At 40.9% G+C, this 19,843-nt stretch overlaps 1 protein-coding gene across 1 annotated transcript in view; it reads left to right on the top strand.

Moving 5' to 3' along the window:
- The window catches only part of TDRD3 (tudor domain containing 3), a 240,430-nt gene that overhangs the window by 62,552 nt on the left and 158,035 nt on the right, over nucleotides 1-19,843 (top strand). The window contains exon 2 of the mRNA XM_083168890.1: nucleotides 19,193-19,277. Coding sequence (XP_083025016.1) covers nucleotides 19,193-19,277 — 85 coding nt within the window. The remainder of the gene's footprint in view (nucleotides 1-19,192; nucleotides 19,278-19,843) is intronic.

The raw sequence follows: 19,843 nt of genomic DNA, 5'->3' as shown, positions 1-19,843 counted from the left end.
TGCAGGAATAGAATTCCCATTAGGATGTGGGCAGGAGGCAGTAAGGTTTACTGAGACTGTCCCTCTCCCCCTCTGTTTCTGATATACGCCTCCAATACGTGAGGATACAGTGGGGACTTTTTCTCAAAAGAAACCGCTACGTGTGTATTACACCTGCACCTCCAGTGAGTATGGTACGCAGTGACCTTGGCAAATTGGAATAGTTTATCTGCATGTGGTGGTATTTGGATACAGCAGTTAAATAAACTGTGATATGCTGTAAAGTTCCTGTTTTTAAAGTGAATATGGTATGCCTGTGCCAAATGTGATTTCTCAGTAAGGGCAACTAGAGGGGGCATGGTCAAGCAGACATCACTATAGATAGGGAGCAGTGCGGCCTCATCTGCATCACCAATAGTGGTGTGCCCAGCCATTAATGCCATCAATTCCCATGTCCGCAACACCACAATGCCAGGACACGACGCTCTGCTAAAACAGCCTACTGTTAAAATGATGTAGTGGTACCAACGCAATTCTTTGCCTAGGACCTCCAATGCTGTGAAGCAAGCCCTGCTGTTTCCATAAGACATTTTTTTAATTATCTGTGCGTTCCTCCCTGCAAGTAACAGCTGCATATGCCTTGATATTGAATGACCAACTGCAACATTCTGAGCCCTTGGAAAACCGCTTTTGTTGCATATGATTTGAATAGGCTGCATCTATTTCATTGTATAGTGCATGGACACTTTTATTTTATTACTTATTTCCTTTGAACATATAATTAATTGCCTACTGTTCATGGAGAATAAAGAACAATTCCTAACAGTCTTTAAATATTTGATCATTTTAAATTTATATTTTTAGTAGAAATGTAGTGTTCAGTATATATTTGCCAGTGAACATACAGTTAATATGATCAAACATTAATTGAAGTACTGAAAGCTTTAACACTTATTTCCAGCTGCAGTAATGAAAACCGATATTACATTTAGTTGCTTAGAAGACCATACATCTCTGCACATGTGAAAGACGGTGTAATACAATTTTGTGAAATTTCTTTTGTAATAAAAACCTTCTTTGTTATCTTCAATTTGTAGATTGAACTGAAAGTCATGAAGATATCTCTGTACTTCAGTAATATTACACAGGTTAACTTAAATTTGCAACCACGAAGCATAGTCCATCTCATTAAAACTTAGGCACCAAGTTTTTGAAACACCTTGGAGACTCGAGTTCTATAAAACCATTTCCCTTGGTTTCAGATTGGAATTGTTGCATTTGTAGTGTGTAACAAGGGTGACATCTTGTGGATCCTTATTAAAATAGATTTTTTTTTTGTACATTAGAAATGTATAGTATCTTGTATGCAAAATAATGTGACCGTCTTTCTTTCAAACTGTAATTTGTCTCTTAGAGTTTAAATTCCTCTTTAAAAAGGTCACGTGATTTATTCGCTATATGATTTAACATTTAAAAATCAATTTTTAATCACTTTTATAATGATTCGTTTTGTATTGGCAGCTTATTTTGAGACTCTCTTTTAAAGACTGTGTTTAGTGTATTCTTTGAAGTCATGGACAGGGGGTATTCGATCATGAATACCTGAAAAATACCTATTCGATGCAGCCATCTTAGATGGCAATTCCGCAGATGCAGGTTGACTTTGTTTAAAGATGAATCTGCATATGTGGAAACTAGTTAAATGGACGCATATTTTACTAAAACACGTAGATCAGTGAATTATTTGCCAATCCTGACCGTGCGAACAGTCGAAAACGTGGCACTTGGATTGAATAGGTAGAATGTGCTGATTTTCCCGACTGTTGGAGAGAACGGCATAAATTGAATACCTCCTGAAGTCTGCAATATGTGAGCGTACAGTGCAATGATAATACATCGTTTACCAGCCTCTGTAGGTTCTTTAGTGATTTTCCTCATTCTTAAAAGCAGAACTCATCCAAAACAAATGAATGATGGGTAGTGAATTGTTTGAACTTGGTGAACAGCTGCATTTGATAGAAAATTATTCTGGAATCTCTCTCTGAATGCTGCCATACATACATTTTGCCCTACAGGGCATTTTTAGTTAAATGACGATAAATTAAGTATGCTACAGTAGGTCCTTAATTATGCGGAAGAGAAACAGAGTTTAGAAATCCAACCTCCCTTGTAACATCCCTGTTTTCTGGTGTTACATAAAGCCCAAAGGAGATTTATATACACAGTGGTACTGATGAAGTGTTAACCATAAGGTGTGTACACACTAGAGGATATTTTGTATATTATATATGCATAGTAACAACCAGTTTTGTGTATATTGTCCAGTTTGTACACACTATATTGTAAGCTATGTCCACTTTACATGGAGCTCAATCTGAGGATATCCTCAGTAACTGCTATAATGCAGCATCATTTAGTGTGTAGCTTTCAAACAGTGCAACCGTTACTAACCACTGCACAGCTAGTTATACAATGCATTTATTGTATAGTAGACACCTTCCTCATAACATTTACCACACTCCTGCAATCTAGTATTCAGTCATGTAGCATTTAAAGGTCTGAATGCTAAGGATCTGATTCAGACCCATTCACAGCCCTGCCGATTAGTGAACGACCACGCATACGTACAGACAGTGTTCCTTCTAGGAAATGGGGTGGGCAGGGCACCGCTGTACAGGAGCAGCATAAGGTGGGCGGACCGGGCCACTGTTGTGGGCGGACCCAGGCCACCAATGTCACAAAAGGGGTGTGCCTGTGCTGCACCATCACGAAATGCGGCGGGCCCGGCCGCCGTCACTGAAGGCTCTGCACCACCGGGTAAGCAACGGGCGTTGCCATCTACGGCGGCGCTGGGCTTCCCCGGTCACACCAACGGGGTAGGAGGCAGGCTCTTTTAATGGGGTGCTGCTAGAGCTGCAGGGAGCATATTGCCCTTTAAAAATCGGGCAGTGTGCAGCGCCCTGCTAAAACAGCCTAGCGGTAACACTAGGGTTACTAACTCATCCCTTTAATCCGGGACACATATTAATTACACAGGTTCTGTGGCAGTTTAAAAGCAGGTGAAATGGAGTCTTGAGGTGTGGCAGTTTAAAACCAGGTGAAAGCCAGCCACAGAACCTGTGTAATTATTATGCGTCCCAGATTAAAGGGATGAGTTGGTCACCCTAGGTAACACTAACGCAGGCATTCCCAACCACGGTCCTCAAGGCACACCAACAGTGCAGGTTTTGTAGATATCCAGGCTTGAGCACAGGTGATTTAATTAGTATCTGAGGATTCTGATAAAACCATCTGTGCTGAAGCCTGGATATCACTAAAACCTGCACTGTGGTGTGCCTTGAGGACCGTGGTTGGGAATGCCTGCACTAATGGATCCTAGTGCGCATTCGCAAGCTGGCCATGCGAATTGAGTCATCTATGTGTTTTCATCACTGGCAGTTCGCAACTTCATTGACAGGTGGGCGGCCTGCCAATGTTTCTGGGAGTGCCCCAGAAAAAGCATGAGGCGTCCAGCCCTTGGTAAGGAGGGATGCTGGCAGCAATCACGATCTCCCCACAGCCTTAGCAGCGCTGAACAAGTATTAGACTTACTCGGCCGCTGTAAACGGGGACAAATCCAATCGATTGTGAGTGATTGCGAATGGATTTACCCTTATATGCACGGCTGCGAATGCATTCACAGTCGTGCATAGGAATCCACACTGGTTCGGTAGCATTTACCTGATCACTGTGCTCCGACAATTCGCAACCCCCCGATTTTTGTCTGAATGAGGCTCAATTTAATTTGCATTTCCACTACTTGCTTCAGTTTTACAGAACAATAGTTATGCCATTTGGCGTTTACTATTTAATTAAGTCTATATTGCGCTCTATTATTACATATGTTGCAGTTTGTTAGAGGTACCAAAAACAAAAATTATAGTTTACAATTAAAAATTTGTATTGTATTTTTTTCCCAGAATAACCATGTCGTACAAACTTGGTTAAATGTTGTCTTAAAAGGCTAGAAACAGTGTATTGTTTATTTGTCATGGTAACTAATCCGGTTTCTGCTGTCATTTTATAGACTATACTAGATAATGATGGTTATCATCTCCACTTTTCCAGTTAAGGAGGGTATTCAGTACTGTCCGATATTTCCAGTACTTGGAAATATCAACTCGCACTCATTCTCGCCACTGCAGATTCGGCTCTTTGAAAAGCCAGATCTTCATTCGCTGAATCGGCCGCTTAGTTTTCAAATTAAACAGGGAGTGGGCGGCTGCGATGGGGTCAGTTTCCAAAGCTGGAGGTTTAATCCGAAGTCAAGGTGCCCATACACGTCCCGATGCGGGCGTGTGTTTTGAGCTTAAATAGCACGCATCACATCGCATTGCATGCCTTGTGCATGCGATGCGATGCGATGCGATGAAAAGCAAGTACAAAAAGTATGTGCAGCACATACTTTTTGTACTGTGCGATGAGGTGCCGTGGGAGCGTGCACCTCAAAGCACATATCGCACCGCCGGGATCAGTGCGTGTATGGGCACCTTCAGACTTCGCGACTGATGGTCGTGATGGTTATCTGATGCTGCATCTTCAGACATTGCACTCACATCTGCGATTCAGTCAATAGGGGTATTTTGCCTTCTATTATTTCCATTACAATGCAACTACCATACAACTCCGAACTGCCCATACACTAGTGCAGGACAGGCCAACCTGTGCCTCTCCAGATGTTGTGAAACTCCCTTATAGCAAAACTGTGGCAAGGCATGATGGGATTTGTAGTTTGACAACCTCATAGAGATCCACAGGTTGGACAGGCCTGCACTAGTGCTATTCAGGCCCTTTTCATCTGTTTCTGAGTGATCGGTTCGATACATCGAATGAAAAATTTTAAAATCACATATGTTTCGTGATCTGATGCTTTGTCTTTTTACGTGGATCAAAGCCAGAGATGGCAAGGCCTGCACTATAGATTTATCGGATCCTGCTGGGATCACATATGATCCATCTGCAAAAGCACCACATATGATGTATTGTATGCGATCCTGCCACCCAGAAAGCTACTGGGCGGTTCAAGGGGGATTGTATACGACTACTCCTATCTGAGAAGTCGCATAATTTATAAGCGGGTTTAAGAAAATGTGTAATATATTACTGTGAAATACTCTTGTATGTGAGACTAACTATGTACCCAGCCATTCTTCTGAATGTGTGTTCAGTGATTATTATCTGGTAACATAGAGCCACCATAAACTGCGCTCCATGAGATGAATCTATAATATAATCTTAATCTATACGCACACATGCTCTCAATATTTATTGTTTGCTGTATTAGATTATGTAGTGAATGAAGTTTCCATACAGTATATTATTGCATTCATCATGCAGTTATTCACAGATAACATTTGCAGTCTTGTTAGTTGTACGACATGAACATAAAACACATTGTTTTATTAGTATCTGATCAGTTGGAGGCATAATATTTATTGTGCAGTAATATAGACATCGTTATGAATCCAACAGTGTCATGAAATCGTGTGAACAAAACAATCAGAATATATTCTGGGCAATATAAATCTTGTTGGGGACAATGGAAAACTTTTTTAATCTTGAGGATATATTAGATACCTCAAGATTATCTTCTTAGATACAATTGATGTATGTAAATGATGAATATAGAAGTAGTATTTGTTTAGACTGGTACTATAAACTGAACATATAAGGTACTTTGTAAAGTGAACCTGCATTAAAATCTAGATAGAAACCTTTCAATGTTATATAAAACTACATTTTGGTGTGTGATCTAGCTTATTTGTATGAGAAACAAAATGCCTACAACGTCTATTATCAGATGGACTGTGTCTAAGCTGATGCAACAGTGCCATCGTGTGGTGACATCTGCTCATTACTGTGAAATGCTAAAGATATTCTGAGCATTGCCAGCTTGTCGCACATCTTTGCATAGATTGATGTAGAATTCATTTGTATGTACATGAGCATGGCTCTCATTTGAAATCGATCACCTTTTGCACGTCTGCATTGTATTACAAGCACATTTACAGCAATATGCAGCATTTTATGCGCTTTAATGCTGCAAATTGGGAGACGGCAATTTAGAGATACAGTGGTCTGAATAATGTTGCACAATATTTTTTCATTACCCTTTTTTAAATGTGGGGAAACAAAAAATATATATGGAATTTAGTCTAACACTTTTAAATGGCTGTGGTGGGTGTGTAAGCAGTAGAATTAGCATTCACAGTCTGCGTTATTTGCATATTCTGTCTTCTGATTGGCTATCTTGCTCACACCTCACTCTGCAGCATCTCAATCTTGGTTTTCCTCCTGAGCTGTGATACAAACCACAGTCCCTTATAGAATAACAGCTGAATGGAGCCATTGGGAAGGGGGTGTTCTTTACCATTCCTGTAATTGCTGATACTGAGAGCATATCTGTTCTACAGTGTTTGTGTGTGTTTGTGTGTGTTTGTGTGTGTGTGTGTGTGTATAAACATATGTATGTTTGTATGTTTATATTAGTGTTCATTCTAGCACCCGCTATGTTTGAAAACCAATGCAGTTCCTGTTCCCTGCCTGGGGTGTCGCTGTCTGCTGTGATGTTTCTAGCACAGGTCTGGTTTGCATATCAGTGCTGATATACGGACCACACTGTGCTAGAAGCACTACAGCAGACAGTGACACCCCAGGCAGGGAAGAGGAACTGCATGGGTTTTCAAAGATAGCGGGAGCTAGAATAAACACTAATGTAAACATACATATGTGTGTGTACGTGTATATGTATGTGTGTATATATATATATATAATTACACACACTGTAGAACAGATATGCTCTCAGTATCAGCAATTACAGGTACAAACATATATACATTTCTGTGAGTTTTATAACCAAATATGTAAAGATCCTATAGTAATGTACATTTTTAAACCATTTTTCATTTAAGCATTTGACACAAATCTCCTATTTTATTGTTTTTAGTTTTAAGTTGATTTTTTTTTTTTTTTGCTACTCAGGGGTAGATGTATAAAGTAGTGATAAGGGAGAAGTTTATAAAGTACCTGCTGCTTTATCACCGGCCAATCAACTCCTGACTGGCCCTTTTTAAACCCAGCCAGTAACTTAACAGTCAGGAGCTGATTGGCCAGTGATAAAGCACCAGACACTTTATCACTGCTTCATACATCTACCCCTGAGTATTCTCATGTTATCAACCTATCCACTAGTTTCTTAGCTGTCCGCTTCATGTTGATTGAAAGAAGAATATAGAACAGCGCTGTTGCTATACTGATGTATAAAACAATAACACAGCTAGGTATAACAAGGATTTATTAATAAACAAGATCATTTGAAATTTAATAGCATGCATAAATTATAAAATGAGCCTTTAGTTGGTAGACAAATAACTGTTTATATACTACACCTCCACAAGAATGATGTTGATTGGAATTCTGAGCAAATGCAGTCAATACATATTCAGCAAGCTTACTGTCTCATAAGCATACTGCCAAAGTAGTTGGAAATGTAGGTAATTATTATTTTTTGTTGTATCTTATTTGCGATTTGATGTTTTACAAATCAAAAATATGCCTTGATTTTTTTCAGTTGATCGTTGACTTTTTTTCTTTTTTTCTTATTAGTAAGTTTGAGGGGCATACAGCTATACATGCTCCAGTGGTGAAGATTACCAGCTAATCAGTGTACCTAACATAGGGGAGATAGGGTTTTTTGGTGAGTTCAATCGCACAAGATTATAATGTAGAGGTATAGGGTAATATGACATAGGCCCCCTGCAAGTACTGGTATTGTTTGGGTAACACTTAGAGGTGCAGAGGTGTGCCACCACGGACAATGTTTTAGACAGAGTATATTGGAAGACAAATGATAATATCCCTGAATGTCTCCAACACGGACTCAGGGATATTATCATATTTAAATAAGAGACACAAGTGACACCTATACGGATCATTCGATATATCCGTACAAGTACATGTACCCGCTGATATCTGTGACCAGGCTAAATTGAGCCATCAGATACGCCAAGGGATAAGCACATACCTAAGATATCAGAAAATTGATCCTCACATTAGGAGGCATTGCATGTTGATACCGCACGTGCAGCTTTTTAAATCACTGTATTCACTGTTCTATGTTGCATGTTAGTTTGTATATTTCGCAGTTTTAAAGAAACCAATAAAAGGTACATTTTAAGTGTAAAAATTATTTTCTCTCTTTTGGTGCACCACACCTGTGACAATCCCTACCCTGTCTTCCAATATACTCTACATAACATAGGGCCCTGGCAGATTGGAATCCCACCTTGCGAATCAGTGTGTACACTCTGTAAATAGATGTGTAAGGCTAGAGAAGACTTCCAAAACCATTCCTAAGCAGCTCACCATTGAATGATTCCCAATGGTGACTACTGTTCGTAGGCTCTGAGTAGCCATGGACTTACTCATCGGCTGCAATGAAATCCTCCTGGTCGAGGCTGAAGCTGATGTCTCACTCTCACCTAAAGTGATAAAGCACACAAGTGTTTTCAGACACGCCTGCCATTATTCAAGTATGCCCAGAAAATGGGAGGTTAACACCCCCAAATGCCGGCTTCCTGTCAATTACCTTGCGAACGGCTAGGGATCAAAGGTAGCTGGACTGCATAGCCCAAGTGCGTTGCGGCCCAGACATATGCTCAGTCTATCGATAATCGTCTGTTGTGTAAATTTGCACAGCAGCGTTCAGTTCTGAATTAGAAGTTTTAATGTTTTTTTTATCCTTATTTCTTTATAAGAATATCCATATATAATATAAGGTGTGTTTGTGTGTGTGTGTATATATATATATATATATATATGTATATATATGTGTGTATATATATATATATATATATATATATATAGCGTCAGGGGGGGTGTCCGGCACTCGTTGCACTCCAACGGTAACTGTCCGGGTGCCTTCCTTAGTAGAACGATACTACCAGATGCATAGGAACAAACATAGGCGTCACTCCGGGTCTTAGGTGAAACAAGCTTTACTGTGTGGCCGCCACACAGTAAAGCTTGTTTCACCTAAGACCCGGAGTGACGCCTATGTTTGTTCCTATATATATATATATATATATATATATATATATATATATATATATATATATATATATATATATATATATATATATATATGTTGAGTATCCCTTATCCAAAATGCTCGGGACCAGGAGAATTTTGGATAACGGATTATTCCGTATTTCGGAATATTTTAATATTTCTATGATGTATTTTGAAGTATCTTGCATTTATGCTGTATAAACACATAATATACACACAAATATATTTTATTACCACATAAAATACACACAAATATATTTTAATTGTTCAAAAAACAAGGTTTCAAAACGTGAAACAAAATGTGTGTACTATCTCAGCACTGAATTTGAATGCCAAGCAATCATTGTCTTGCACATATATAGTGCCAGTTACATATCATGTCCCCAGTGATGCTGTTACAAATGTCCCCAGTGAGTTTTTAGCAAAAAAAAAATTATTTTTCACTTTCTGGAATGTCCGTATTTCGGAATAATTCGGATAACGGATATTCGGATACGGGATACTCGACCTGTATATATATATATATATATATATATTAAAATATCTGACTAGTGACTGATTGTTCAAGGGGCTGTAGCAGGCGTGCCTACCCTCTCGGAATTGCCGGGAGGCTCCCGAAAATCGGGTCCGCCTCCCGGCCCCCCGGGAAGGTCGGCAATCCTCCCGCAAAAGCCAGGCAGCTCCCGCACCCCCCTTCTGTGCCGCACTAATTACCAGGTTTTCGCTTGTCCATGGCAAGGGGCAGGACTAATGACGCAAGTCGCATACTTTTAGCCCCGCCCCCTACTCGCAGACCCGCAAATCGCAGTGTTTGCATGGATTGGAGACGGGGCTTTCAGTCATCAGCCCCGTACCTGCCCCCCAACCTGGAGATCCGGCTGTTCTCTCAGGGCTTCTCCCGGAGAGGCTGTTTGAAAAGTCAGCAAGTATGGGCTGAAACACAAACGAAGAAAAATCTGAAATATTCTAATATTTTGGAATACTTTGGATAAGCGATCTTATCGGGAGACTTTGCCTCTACTGTATAGAGCTTTTCCCATTCATTTCAGCAGTCATTTAAAGTCCGTTACTGGCTGTAAGCTAATGCTTTCTGCTGGATGGCTAATAGCAGGTGGAAAGACCCTGTGGGAAGTTATTTTATGTTGTTTAAACTCCGGTAGGGGCCCCAGTGCATTGCTCTGCCAAGGGCCCACAATGCTGTTAAGACAGCCATGGTGTTTGTTATCCCTAAAACAGGAGAACAAACACCAAGCAAGGGGAACATCTGCTATTGTGAAAACTTCCCCAGGCTGATCAGGGCAGGAATGTGGCCTATGTAGGGTGGAGCCCACAAAGGAAAGATGACTGCTCACCCCCCAAGACTGCAAATCTGTAATTATTATTATTATCATATATTTATATGGTGCCACAAGGGTTCCACAGCACATGACAATACATAGATGAGCGATAAACAAGAAAATAATGAATTACAGTACAATGCAATTCATGACAAGTACATTATTTATTCTTTTATTTACCATTTCTTATATAGTGCAGCAAATTCCTTTGCGCTTTACAATTGAAGGCAGTGATTGAAAAACTGGGTAACAGACAGACATTGAGGTAGGAGGGCTCTGCTGCAAGCTTACAAGTACATGGTAAATAAAGACCGTTGCATCGGGGACAGGGCACTGACACAATTAACAAGGTGTAAGGGATATATTCTAATAAAAGCACATGCTCGTGAGAATTAGGGCTGACTGTCCCATTAGGCAAACAATGGGGGATATCCAATTAATGACTGTAATTTACCATGGCTAATGGGTTCGCCAGGACCTATCCTATTAGCCTTGATGCTACATCTTATGGGGGATTTTGTTTCACCAGCCTAAAGCAGGCAAAACAAAATCACAGATAATTAGGCATTTTTTCCACGATTAATACATAGGATCTGCCTAAAGCCACGGACCTACACACTTTTGTGTAAAAACGGGGAATTGTAGTCGCCAAATGAGGGCTATAATTCGATAGTCAGATAATGACTGGAAGGCAGTATTAAAAATAAGCTTTTTGCTAATTACTTTAAGATTTTTGTATGACGTGCCCTTTTAAATGATGTGTGCGCCACACAGAGTGCTTGTTTGTGTCTGTATTTTATTATGTAAAGGTGATATTTTGTATAATTCAGTGAATTAAGTTCTCTTATTTCCCCTGGTAACTGCACAAATGTCTACCTTCAGTGTGCCTGGAAAATCTAATCTCACCAGATGTGGTTAATTTCATGAATCTTTCATATGTATTAAACTGTATTACTAGTTATGTAACTCCACTGAACTTTTTAAATTATTTATTCAAAGGAAGCAATGAAAATAGTTCTCCCATTAAATAGTGAAATGTGATAGTGACATGAAAAAGTTAGTTAAATATTTCCTGTTACTCGTATGTGGGTAAAAAGGCCAAATACATATCTGTACCTTGTGACGATCTCTCGGTATGCTGTGTTGTACGTAGTGCTCCCCTGGTTGATTGGAAGCAGGACTAAGTGCTCTTACCGCTTCTTTTAAATAATGTATGAAACTTTTTTTTTTTATTGGTTACATTTTGAGAAACCTGTGACGCAAGTAAAACTTTTATTCGTGCAAGTGAATTGCGTTTTGCTCCACAGGCACAGTGGCTATCGAAGTTTTATATTTTTGCTTTTCAAGAAAAGTAAAAAAAAACTCTGGGCACAACAAACAATTCTGCAAAACCAACTTTGTTTATGTATACGTGCATCAATAGGAAATCGTTAACGATTTTGTTAGCTTCCCTTATTGCTTAAGTAACACTGGCTGATAGAAATTACAGCTGTCGCACACGTTATCCCTTCTGTGCGATATCAATCATTATATTGCCCAATGTGAATGCCCTGCATCACGGACCTTGCGTGCTCCCACGGATTGCTATCTACCTCCTCCACAATCTTTGCATTTATAGATGAGCACTTTCTTTCACCTCCCCGCCCCTGCTTGCTGGCATCGCAAGTGTATATACACTTGCCAATACTAGTACCCCTGTATGGGCCAATAGTGTTGCTCTGAGCTCGGGGGGGGGGGGGGGGGGGGAGGAGTATGAGGGTAGCTGACATCCAGTGACGTCTGCTGCCCACCCATCTGTCCATCATGCCCTCATTAGCATGGGAACTCTGGGCATTTCCATATGGTAATGATGCTGCCCATGCCCCTCTCTGCCCTCCACCCACTTTGTAGGGTGCATGCACCTGGCGAACAGAATGTTCGTTGTGGGTGCACACACCCTGCGTATGCACATGTGCAGAAATGCGCGCAGCCCGGCCATCGATCGGGCTGCGGACATATTCTAGGTTTCAAAATCTTGGATCAACCTATTGCTTCTGACCTATAGAATAAGTATAGTTGTATGTGCTGTTGAGATGATTGGAAAATAGAAGTGTAAAGAATTAGAGCGATTTCTTTTGAGGGAAAAATATTCTATTTTACTTTTAATATTTTAACAAAGCTTCAGTGCAAAGGTGTTGGTTAAGTTGCACATTGCATTTTTCTGTTTTATATGTTGAAGTTTATGCTGCACTGTAAACCACCGCGCTCCCCTTCTTTTTTTATTTTTAAGTTCGCTACTTTTTGTTTTTAGTCGGTTGCTATGTTATAACTTTAATTCCTTTCACTGTATGTGTTTTCTGTTAGTGTTGTATGCCTATCATCACATCACTGCAATGAGCATTCATAAATTATGCATTATAAATCCAGATCTAAGTGGGAGAGAACCAGTGAAGCATTTTTCATAGTATCGTTGGCCGCACCCAGTCGTCCCTGGGACATATTAGTCGTTTATTGTCTCCCTCGAGGGGGTCATATTTCTCTCATCACTACTGGCAGACAAGGTCATTAATGTTCATGCTGAGACCTTTTCTATTTTCCCAGTCTGCTTTCAAGCAAATTAGCTGTCTTTGGCCACAACGTTTTGCCTTATGACAGTAGATGTTAAATGTAGACTGTAGGCATCTAATATTACTACCCGTACTGTTATGTAGATGAAAATGTACTATTAGCTTATCCTCTTTTTAAAGAAAATATGTTGCTATATTTTTAGTTCAGACAAGAATTAATTGGATTTGGCATGTTGCAGGTCTGGGCCCTTCATTAGGGAGGAAGGGAAATATGTGTTTTTGCCGGTTGTGCGAGTAAACAAGCGTTCTCCTGGGCACCTCTCTTGTTCAGCCTCTCACTCCTGGGTTTTGGTGACACTGGGGAACTGATTAGAAAGCTCCAGTTGTTTTTTATAGTATTCTCTCGGAGTCACAGTTCAGGTGCGTTCTGGGACATGCATACAAACCTATATTATCCCGCTGACAGCCCTTTCTTTGTCAGCTGAGAAGCTTGCATGTACTGTTCATGTATATGTATATTTCAGCACTGTTTTGCAATTCAGAATCACATTGGCTTTTTAATGCAAAGTAATGCTTATTATTAATATGAATAAAATGTTATAAAGTAGTACATTTTATACATAACATTTATTTGAAAATATATTGAACATGAAGTGTAGGGACTAAAATGTTTTTTTTAGATTAATACTGTAATAAGCAGGGTTTTTATGTTGAATTTGGAAATAGTGATTTTGGTTTCGTAAGATAAAATATTGTTTTCAATTGAGTCACTGCTGATAGGCTTGTGCACCAGTAATAAACATCCAAAGAAAATAATGAGTTTATTTAATAGCGGCCATTTATAAAGTCAGACCACAGAAACGTACAGAATAACCAAATATACCCTAGATTTCTAGCATAATTAAATGGTCAATGAATTTCACCCTGCTAATTCCCTTAAGGTCCATACACACTAGGGTCTCCTCCGGCATAGATCTGTCCTCTTCTTTCCTGCAGTAGTCCTCCGATCCTTGGAAAAAAACAAAAACGATCACCTGGCACCATCGCACTGGAGAGGCGCAGAAGGTTCACCTTCAGCGCCTCTCCTCTGAATGATTCTCGGCTCCTGATTGACCGCTAGGCGGCCAATAGAATCATTCGGTTTTTTTTTTTTACGAATTTCATCATTTTTTTTACGAATTTTATTTAGTAAATTTCCCCCCATAGTTTTTTGGTTATGGATTCTGGAGGCATGATGTTTTAATAGAATCTTTAACACCTAACAGTGCATGTTGCAAAATAATATATTGATTTTGTAGATGTTCTTTAACTGAGCATCTTCTGCATTGTAGAACCGCAGATTGGCCATCCCTACTTAAGGAAGTCCTGGAGTCATTCCATAGTTGTGAATTCAGTATAGACGAGTCTGAGGGCATCTGCGTTGCCAGTTACTGTTTGATACTCTGCGGCCATCTACCTAATATTCTGGTCATTCTTTTGCAAAATTGTCTGATTTTCTATTTTATATATTTGCACCAGTAGGGAGGATGCTCATGTTGGCAGCACTGCTAAAACATACACCCAGACGCTTTCTGTTTCATCCCCCCCCCCCCCCCCCCCCAACACTTTTGTTTTCTAAAATAAAATAATCTAAAAATCTCTCCAATGCTACCTAAAAAGTACCCAGATACTACAGTACCTTTATTTATGTCTTTGATTGTTACATGTAGACAGTCCAATTACAGATCATTCATACTTTCCTGTAATTGTGGTGTGAGACTGAAGTTACTTGAGAAGATGTGCCTCTGCTGAAGATACATTTGTGACCAATTAACAGTATTATCATTAAAGCATCTGTCCACGCCTAAGGTGTTAAATGGTTTCCTTGCAGCAAGTGACTATGAATTAATGTGTCAATGTGCTAATGAAAATGTGAACGGAAAACATAACAAATCTTTGCACACTTAACCTCTTGTTGATACAACTGCACTGGGTGTTATGAGTTATCTCTGTGGTAACTTTGGGAAGAAGCACTATTCCACATTGTACAAATATACTCTGTTGTTTAATCATTCTTATCCATACTGGCAGATGCTCAATCAGTTTAATATATATATGCTTATTTGCATATATATGTAACAAAGGTCTCTGAACCATGTGGTCTTTTATTATGGTTACTTGTAGCATTCAGTGTGTTGGTTACATTCTTCAAAGGCATCTATAATTGGTGGCCATAGCTTCCCTGATTAAGGGGGTGATTCTGGTTGGCAATGAATATTAGCTGCTTAGTGAGCTTTCTAACACCACCCACTGGGTGCGAATGCCCCCCCCCCCCCCCCCCCCCCCCCCACCCCACTAGCTCTGAACATCTCTGTCGCTTTTGCATAAACATCCATTTGCAGTGTACAGGGTCAGAGTAGAGGCAGTTCAAGAAGAAAATTGTTAATGATATTGTGTAATGTGTATGCACCTTTGACCTTATTCAAAGGTGCAGGTACATTATAGCTTTTGCAATGATTAGACATTAGCCTCCATCGTCTTTCTTGTGAGAGTTATTGCAAATTTCTGATTGGTTGCTAGTTCCGATCATATTTGTCTCATTCACCAATGGTCTACATTTTACAGGTTTCCTGTTGAGTGCAGTGTCATTTGCAATTGATGTGGATTTATTATTATTATGTTTTGTGTCTCTCTGGCCGGCCTTGCTTCACATGGGATGCGGTCATTTGGTCTACAGCATGATGGTAGACAGTCATTAGGTCGACACCATTATTTCGACATGGGAAAAGGTCGACATGGGTCTAGGTTGACATAGTAAAAGGTCGACATGGTTCTAGTTCGACAGTGTCTAGGTCGACAGTCAAAAGGTCGACATGGGGTTTTTCACTGTTCTTTGTGCCGACAGGTGGTATTTCATGCCCTACCATCCACTAGGGCGTGGTGGGGGAATAAAATAGTGTGCCGAGCGATGCGAGGGGATGCGGTGCACTTTTAACTGTGTCCATGTTGACTGTTGACATTCAGGTAAAAAAAAAACAGTAAAAACCCCATGTCGACCTTTTCACTGTCGACCTGGACATTGTCGAACTAATGACCTGTCAAAATAATGACCTTTTGACCTAGAACCATGTCTACCTAGACCCATGTTGACCTTTTCCCATGTCCACCTAATGACTGTCGACCATCATGCTGTAGACCAAATGATCCCAACCATCTTCACATATGTTTCTTTACTGATATGGAGCCTGGTTACAGCGAAACCTTGATAAACTTACATTTCGGTACTTGTTTCACGGTGGCACTTCCCAGCAGATCGTATGTAAATCGTATGCAAATCGCATTCAATATTTGTATACGATTTGATCTGCGATGCAATTAAACACACCCCCACTATCCACGTCAGCCCGAAGCGTGGCGAGCAAAGTGTGCCCTGCAAGGGGGACGCGGTACGCATACTCCTGACCGTTCATACCCCCACTATCCACATCAGCGTGGAGTTGATTTTATAAAGTGTGGCGAGCGCAGCGAACCACCGAGCCTGAAGCTGAAAATGAGCCCGAAACGTGGCGAGGGGCCGCAGAATGCGTGTCAAGTAATCCACGTCCGCTCGCCACGCTTCGGGCTCATTTTTGTTGCCCTTCGCGGGGCATGCTGCGCTCGCCACGATTTGGGCTCGGTTGCACACTGCGCTCGCCACACTTTATAAAATCAACTCCGCGCCGACATGGAAAGTGGGGGTATAAACAGGTCGGGAGGACACTTACCGCAACCCCCCGCGGGGCTCGGTGCGCTCGCCAAGCTTCGGGCTGACATGGATAGTGGGGGGGTGTGCTAAATTGCATCACGGATCTAATCGCATGCAAATCGCGTGTGATATTTGCATAGGATTTGCATACGATGCAATCTGCTGGGAAGTGCCGCCCGGGAAACTAAACAACTACCTTTATTTCAAATCTTTCTCATTTTGTCTGGATTGTTAAAATAAAGATATATGTGAAAATAGCAGAGACACAGGAGGTTAAAGTACAGCTACCGTAGAGCCCACATTATGAAAGTCCACTTTTAAAATGTAGCTGTAAACTGTAATTTAGCTTTGGGACTCTTGGCTTGGTGCTCATTTTAACATTTTATTAGGCCCTAAAACCAAAGTTCCATTTCCCATTTTTTTTCTTTGTAATAGCTATAATTATATCTCTGTAACCTACTGATGAGTGATCACATGGAAGTGCGGCTGTTTCATTGCTAGGTGTTGACAGTTAGTACATTTTGTTCAGCATTTAGTCACGCCACTATCCTTTTTTTTTTTTTTCTTTTCCTTTTGGATTCTGCTGTGAAATTGCAACTGTGTTTTATTGCTTAAATGGACAAGGTGATATTTGCACTTGCTTGTTATGGCTATTGGTTCTGCAATGTCCAGCCTGTCCATGTCTTGAGGCTCCCATACACCAGAACAATATTGTACCCAATCATACAATCTTGACTGGTTATGTGACGGATTGTATGTGCACACAATCGTGCATTGCGTGTTCCCACTGGTTGGGGGATTGGTCCTCTGATCAGACGTGCTGCATTAGTTGAGATTGGAAGCCAATTGCATGTGCTTTTAAGCACATGCAATCGGTTGTTTGATGGCTCATGCAACCGACATCATTTCAGTGGCAGTTTTTAGGCAGTTTAGGTGCATACAATCAATTGTGAGATGACCAGTCATAAGGTGGCCATATTTCAGAAAGACCTGTCGAGGTGGCCATATGTCAGAAAGACCTATCTTACACCCTTGTGTGTGTGTGTGTGTTTGTATATGTGTATCATGAATCTACTCTCTACTCCTTTTATTCACATTACCACCAGGCCTCCACCGCCACTCTATGGTTATTCTATGTATTTCTCAATAATAAATGATAAAAGTCACGAAAAACTTTTTCCATGTCGAATTTTTTCCTCTTCAACCTTTTGACCATGATGACCTAATGCTTATCTTATCTGTTGACATTATACGTATTGACCAATACTAGTCAATCTTTTGACTGTTAACCTAGACGCTGTTGGCCTAATGACCGGACACTGCAAAACAACCCTGAACATTCCAATTGTGTTTTAATTTGCGTAGAACATTGGCAAATGTTAAGGCCCATACACATTGGGCGATTTTGAGCTGAAAGCTGCTCAAACTTGGTGTTTTGAATGGCTTTCAACTCAAAGATGCCCAGTGTGTACGGCCCGAGGATTAGCAGTGATGCGCGCTCCCGCATCATCATCATGAAAGCCGTTCATCTACTGGTATTACCTGCAGATGAGTGGGTTTGTGGTGGCTTTCCGTAGCTCTGCACTGGGCAGGAGGGGAAAGCTGCTCAGCGTGTATGTACTGAGGGCCCCCCACGGTTATTGCTGTCCATACACCCTGGGCTCAATCTCCCAGTGTGCATGGACCTGTACAGAGATGATTATGATGGTGTACTCTTGTATATAAAGGTAGTAGCTCCTAGTAATGAGGTGTACTCTTGTATATAACGGTAGTAGCATCTACTGATATCCTAGTACAGCGCTCGACAAACCCCCGGGTGCCAAAACGCCACAACCAGAATTTCCTGTCTGGCGACTAGATTCTGAGGGGGTGGCCTGCCATCTGCTGAGGAGATAGCCCGCTGCAGCAGTGTGTCTGACGAGCACCTACCTAAGCGGAAAGATGCAGTGTTATGTGTCACACGTCCTCTGCATATCTCTGCAATCCGGCCTGGCTGGCAGCATCTGCAGTAACAAAGTGCTTGGGGATCATTTCACCTTCAGCCTGTGCTGAGAACCGTGGAGGGGATCCGGGACACACAGAGATGCACAGGATGGAGGGAAGCTTTCACTAGACTAGTAACCATGTGCAGATCAGTGGATTCCAGCTACCCTATATGCCCCAATGTGCAGATTAGGTAGTCACCGATATCCTATGTTCCTCCAATGTACCAATCGGGATCCCAGCTACCACCTGTGTGATTAGGTCAGTGAGAATGTGATGCAAGCAAGAAAGCGCGCACACACAAAGAATTAAATAAAGGTGTGAGGAGGGTCCTCAGTAGCATAGAAGTAATGAGGCTCATGTCACCTTACTAACGGAAGATTGTAGTGTTAAATAAAATTGATGCATTCAACTTAATATCCTAGAAAGAGTTGTCGTGTGTCTCAAACACTATTGCAGTGCTAGAGCGCGTAGTGTGCGCCTTGTAACAAATTATTTCACATGTTTTTTCACAGGTATCTGTCGGAAGAGGGGTTCGAATCCTGTAGAACTGCAGCAGCTAAAGGGAACAAAAGTGCTATTATCCTTGTTGCGCTCAATGTAAGTACTATCCAATTTCACAACTTTTTTCTGTTATGTTTTTGTCATGTTTTCATGGACGAATCACTGAACCAAAAATGTAAGAACTAAGATTGAACGTAAAAGGTTTAGGAATAGCCCTTGAATATAGCAGGACTGAGAAGAGAAGAAATCGATCACATAGGAAATCAATTATTGGAATTGCCAGAAGTATATTTTAATTATTATTCCGAGCACCTGATTAAGGAGCCCCTTTTCCGTAAGCAACACGGATATAGGATAAATATTATGGGATTTATTCATTGTTAATCGCTGATGTGCGAATTGGCAATCCGTTCGATCATTGAATGATAATGCATGCGTACTGATCATAGCATGTATGCGCAAAGTAGTGACAGAAATAGCCGCAATAATCAGGAACAATCCCTTTGCCACTTGAATGATAGGAAGCCAGCGTTTGGGGGTGGCAACCGGCTGTTTTCTGGGAGTTCAGAAAAGGCACAGGCCTGCACAGGTGTTTTTAGGGAGGGTATGTGATGTCAGCACCTGCCTTAATCAGCCATTAGAAGATGAGGCAATTGTGTATT

Source organism: Crinia signifera, chromosome 2, assembly GCF_055691185.1.
Source record: "Crinia signifera chromosome 2, ASM5569118v1, whole genome shotgun sequence".
NCBI classification, from domain to species: Eukaryota; Metazoa; Chordata; class Amphibia; order Anura; family Myobatrachidae; genus Crinia; species Crinia signifera.
This window is presented reverse-complemented; position numbering and strand designations above follow the sequence as displayed.